Consider the following 5,759-nt stretch of genomic DNA (forward strand, 5'->3'; position numbering starts at 1 on the left):
TGGATCACAAGGTCAGCAGTTTGAGACCAGGCTGGTCTCGATCTCCTGACCTCGTGATCCGCCTGTCTCGGCCTCCCAAAGTGCTGGGATTACAGGCTTGAGCCACCGCGCCCGGCAAATTTGCAAACTTTCTTAAAAACATTATGAGATTTCTGGCCAGGTGCGGTGGCTCACACCTGTAATCCCAGCACTTTGGGAGGCCGAGGCAGGAGAATGGCATGAACCCAGGAGGCGGAGCTTGCAGTGAGCTGAGATCGTGCCACTGCACTCCAGCCTGGGCGACAAAGTGAGACTCCGTCTCAAAAATAAAAAAAAATAAAAAAAAGAGAGATTTTTGTGGAATTTGTTTCGTTTAGTTCATCAACTATCGTTAGTGTTAGTGTATTTCATGTGTGGCCCAAGACAATTCTTCTTCCAATGTGGCCCAGGGAAGTCAAGATTGGACACCCCTGTTTCAGAGTAACCATTCTACTCATCTGAGGACAAAGTTACACTATCAAAACTAAGTAATTATAATTAGCAAGCTATTCCTAATAGCTTTGAAACTGTAACTTCACTATGTAAGAAAACAAGACTGACCATAAGCTGATAATTGTTAAAGCCATATAGTAAACACATGGGAGTTCATTATGCTGTCTACTTTTGAGACAGTTTTAGGCTGAGTGAGGTGGTTCATGCCTGTAATTCCAGCACTTTGGGAGGCTGAGGTGGGAGGACTGCTTGAGCCCAGGAGTTCGAGACCAGCCTGGGCAACATAGTGAGACCCATCTCTATTTTTTTAAATTAAAAAAAAAGAGAGAGATAGTTTTTAAAAGTGACACTAAAGAAGAACAAACCTATGAACTTATTTTATAAATTGTTCTTCTGTGTGTTTAATTAAGATCCACCATTATGTAGGAAAAGTCAAGGTCTTCCAATGTCCCATTTGATCTTTAGTTCTTACATATTTAAAGAAGCTATCCATTTATTTTTTTTTTCTGCTTTTATTTCAGATCAGTGATTATACTGGCACGATTACAATGACTTGATTTTACAAGGTGATAAGTAGCACCAGATTTTCAGTTTTCACGTTTGAGGCTGTGGAAATATTGTCTCTGGACAGGAGAAATAAAATGCCAACCATGAGCCAATGGGAATTTCTCTTCCACAATTAAAATATTCACTATGGGAATAACAGAGGGTTAGAGGAAGAGAAGAAATTTTTCAGCCAAAAATCAAGGAAAGGAAGTATTAATTACATGCATCAAAACAAACTTAGAAACAAACTGTTTCATTAACAAGAAAAACTATGGGTGGAATCAGCTCAATTCTATCATCACTTCAACTATTAGAGAAAATGGTAAAGCCACCATTTTAGGCTGCTAAATATTTGCTCAAAATAACAACTTACTTTTCTGCTAGGCTCTTGTTCCGTGCCAGGCTCTCTGCTAAACAATTTACATGAAGTCTCTCAACAACTCAGTGAGGTAGGGATCACTACAGGCCTTATTTTAGAAATGGGAACACCGAGGTACAGTGAACCTCAGTGAATGCACAAGACCAGCCAAGAGCACAGATGGCATCTGGGTCCAGGCTGGCTGGCTCAGGAACTGCCTGCCTGTGCAGAAGAATGGGACCCTAGGAACACTGTGGGAGCCATAAACCTGCCTGGACTAAAGAGCATCTCAGAGGAATCTCCTATCAACATAATACACATACATTTAACTCTTATCGGTTTCAGAGCTTTCCTTCAATCATCTTATAAACCCTCAAAACAATCCTCCAAGGTGGCTGAACAGAGGATGGTCTCTCTGTCTTAGAGGTAAAAACATGGAAACTCAGAGAGGTCAGAGGAAAACTGGCATCTCCTGCCTCCAAACTGAAAAGTACTGCCACCTAAACTGGGGCCTTTACTCTTCTCTAGAAACCTCAGAGCGCTGGTGTGAACATGAAGTGAGGCTGTACATGAGTTGCTCAGGCTGGGGCCTGTGACATCGTAAATGGTCAGCAATGTTAATAGCACCCAAAATGAAATGGACGGACTGGCCTTTTATTAGGTAACAGAAAGAGTCTCAGTTCCTTTGTTACTGAACAAGGGAAGTATCTGATGACCTCAGGAGAGAGCAGAAAGCAAGCATAAGCTTCTCCAAAGCTCAAGTTCTAAAAGCGAATATGTAGGGCTGGCACCACATGAAGCATCCGCTGGAAAGTTAGCTGCTGAAAAGAAGCATTTAAAAGTGGGCCCTTAAAATAACTTTCGAAAGTTCAGGCTGAGGGCAGTGGCTCATGCCTGTAGGGATGCACTTTGGGGAGGCCAAGGTGGGAGGATCACTTGAGGCCAGTAGTTCAACACTGGCCTGGCCTGGGCAAACTAGTGAAAATAGTGAGACTCTGTCTCTACAAAAACAAAAGAAAAATTTAAATTAGCCAGGTAGCATGTACCTGCAGCCCCAGCTACTTGGGGAGCTGAGGTAGGAGGGCTGCTCGAGCCCAGGAGCTCAAGGCTGCAGTGAGCTGTGACTGTGCCACTGCAGTCCAGTCTGGGTGACAGAGCAAGATCCTATTTCCAAAAACAACAACAACAACGAAAAGTTCAAGAGTGCAGTTCACAGACAATAGTATTTGATTCTACAGTACACAACTGTCACATACATGTACAATATTCATGCACAATGTATGTAAATGCAAACACATGAACAAATGAAATAAAATGAAAAGAAAACCCTGAATTCAAAAGGCTAGTGTTCATGTTTTCTTTGACATCTCCAGGGGAAAGAAATAATCAGATAATTCAGTGTTCAAAGCAGACTGAAGATTGCAAAGCAAAAAGTGCTCCTGGTAAATAGATACTGCTATAAACACGCATCTGCACAAAAAGTTGGAGAGCAAAATTCACATGTTATAAATGCTTATATGTGCACACAGTATTTCTAGAAGGGCACACATAAAACTCCAGGGTGATTACCTCTAGGAGGGGAAACTGAATAGGAGAGGGAATTACTTATCACTAAATATCCTTTTAGGATTTCTTACACACAGGTATTTTTATATACATTTAAAAAAATTTAATCCTACTGCTAAAGCTAATCATTTTGCCAGGATCAGGTTTCTAGAAGAGAGAAAGAGACTACTCTTATATTTCAGGGATTAATTGGAGGAGTTTCTGGAGATACCATTTTAAAAACCACAGTGAATTCCAAAAAAGACAAATTGTCACAATCAGTAGAGCATCCAGTGGCTAAAAGTGGGCTCTCCCGAGCCAGATCGCATGAGTTCAAATCCCAGTACCCACACTCACTGGCTCTGTGACCCTAGACAAGTTATCTAACCTTTTGATGACTCAGTTTCCTCATCTATAAAATGGAAATAATGATAGTGCTATCATGAAAGATAAGTATATTAGATCACATAGAGTAATGAAACAGTATTTGGCACACAGTAAGCATTTAATAATTGTTAGCCATCTTTATGTTTACCAATGTTGCTTCGACAGCTAGGCTGAGTAGCAGGTAGCATGCACCATTAAACTGCATTTATGGTGGAAGCTTCTTTGATAGAACGATGAAAAACTTGATCCCATTCAATCCTCTCCCTGACATGGGATGCCTGGGAACCTGAGAGGGCGTCAATAAACACTGACTGACTGACACTGATTGGTTGATTTAGGCTGTCAGTGAAAGTGGGAAGCCTGGATTACTTATCCAGATGTTAGGAACTATTTTGCCCAAAAGACAAATAGCACTTTCAGTCTTTAACAGACAATCACTGAGGCTTGTTAAAGTCTACCAACCACAAAATAATTCCATTTACTTTCTCTAATTAAATATAACAACGAAAAGAAGAAAACTCAGTAAGAAACAATTCCCAGAGTGACACCTTCCTAGATGAAGGCTTAACCCAAGGCAGTCTGCTGTACTAGAACTTTTTTTTTTTTTTTTTTGAGACCTGAGAGTCAACATTATAATTCATTTCAAGACATGTTGGAATAAGATGTTTTGGATTTTTCCCCAAAACAATAATTAAACCAGCCAGGTCCATACTAAATCTCCAGTTTACTCCCAGGAAAACAAAACAATGCCGTGGCAAAGCCGTGACCTAAACTTTGCTCCAGCTTTGCAGTTACAAAAGTCCATTCATCCCTGCCTTAGACACCCATCTGCAAAGTGGAGATGATGATGCCTAACACTAACTCGTTACAGATGTAAATGAGAATGTGCTCAGAATTTTGAGCAACTTGGAAAAAATAAGCGATGTATTAACTGAAGATTATTTGGACTGCTCAGACGTCAACTTTTCGGGACAAATAAACCATCTCCACCCTCCAAATGCTAGGCTCCGTGAGCCCACTCCACCTAGATGAGCCTTCTCTGGGCCATTCAGCCCCCGGAATCCCAGAAAGAGAAGAGAAGTGAGGTACACAAACTGTGGCAAGAAGGGCAAACACGTTTCATCCACATCACTAGTGTGAGCTACATATGTGACTCCAAGCAGGCATTCAGGGTAGAGTCAGAGGTTAAGGAAAGAAAAATAGGCTATAAAATTAATGAGGCCTCTGTTTATTTCTCCTGCTTTTTAAAAAAGAAAACCATGGCATTCTAGCAGAAATCCTACTTGCTCTAAAGTGAGCTTCACATTTCTACTCTTATAGTTTAAGTCTTAAATGAAAACAACTGAGAAGAACAAGTGCCACCCCATCTCTAAAGCACAGTCTTTCTGCTGAAGGCAACGATCTGGGAGCACTAGTCTCAAATCAGATCAATTACATAGCCACCTAGAAGCAGCGAAAGTGAAGACCCATAACCCTTAATTTACTTTTTTCCATTTAGAAAACTAAAGACTACAACAGGAAAGAAAAATAAAATAAAACAGATGTAATTAAAGAAGGAGAGCAGGTAGAACGCAAAAGTGAAGCCCCCGTGGCCCTGAGCTTCACTGAAGGAACCGAACATGACACCCCAGTACTCTGGGGGACTCCTTGGAAACGCCTTCTTAAATGGGCTGTGATCTCTCTCTCTTCCCCTGAAAAGTCAGCGAATTCCTAAGACCTCTTCGTGGTCTGCAGATAAGATGGGGGTGGGGGAGATGGAAAGATCACTTGAAATTCTGTATCCATAAATGGTAGAGTGGTGTTCCTTGTGTACACGATGCTTAATGGAAATCGCATGTTTTCACAAACACGGGTCGATCTTTTTAACACACAGTTCCAATTAACGGTGGAAATTCCATAACGTGGGATCCCAGGGATGTTAAGGCCTGTCGAGTTCACTTTCTCAAACTTTTTCGGGGGAGCCTGCAGTGTGGGGCCCCGGACGCCGCCGTCACCATCCGGCGTGGCTCTCCCGGGGCTGGCGCCGGGGCTGGGGGCCACGCTCCGCCGGCGGTGCCTAGGGGCCATCGCGAGAAAGGGAAAGAGACAGAGAGAAACAGAGAGAGAGAGACAGAGACAGAGAGAGAGAGACAGAGAAGAAAAAAGAAAAGAGGAGAAGAAGAGAGGAGAAGAGAAAGGAGAAAAAGAGAAGCCCCGGGGAGGGCGCAGGAGGGAGCGCGCGGGCGGCGAGGCCTAGGAAGGGCCCAGCCAGCAGCGGGAGGGCGCGCGACTACTCAGCCCAACTCGCGCGGCCCGGGCTTACCTTCCAGATAACAGCTGGAGGACGAGGACAGCCCCTTCTTGGATTTGCAGCCCACCAGCTTCAGGCAGATCTCCAACATTTTCCCGCGCCAGCGACGTCGGGGGCCAGAGCCCCTCTCCCAGCTCGGTCCGCGGGCCCGGCTCAGGCCCG

At 43.4% G+C, this 5,759-nt stretch overlaps 1 protein-coding gene across 2 annotated transcripts in view; it reads right to left on the reverse strand.

Moving 5' to 3' along the window:
• Positions 1–5,759, reverse strand: part of ABL1 (ABL proto-oncogene 1, non-receptor tyrosine kinase) — a 206,706-nt gene that overhangs the window by 48,789 nt on the left and 152,158 nt on the right. The window contains exon 1 of one of the 2 annotated variants that reach the window (XM_011931196.1): positions 5,610–5,753. The exons of the other annotated variant lie outside the window; for it this stretch is intronic. Within the exon in view, the coding sequence (XP_011786586.1) occupies positions 5,610–5,688 (79 nt within the window). The 5' untranslated portion in view covers positions 5,689–5,753. Of the gene's footprint in view, positions 1–5,609; positions 5,754–5,759 lie in introns of those variants that run through there. 2 annotated transcript variants of the gene reach the window in all.

This window comes from Colobus angolensis, unplaced genomic scaffold, assembly GCF_000951035.1.
Source record: "Colobus angolensis palliatus isolate OR3802 unplaced genomic scaffold, Cang.pa_1.0 Scaffold9, whole genome shotgun sequence".
In the NCBI taxonomy this organism is placed as follows: Eukaryota; Metazoa; Chordata; class Mammalia; order Primates; family Cercopithecidae; genus Colobus; species Colobus angolensis.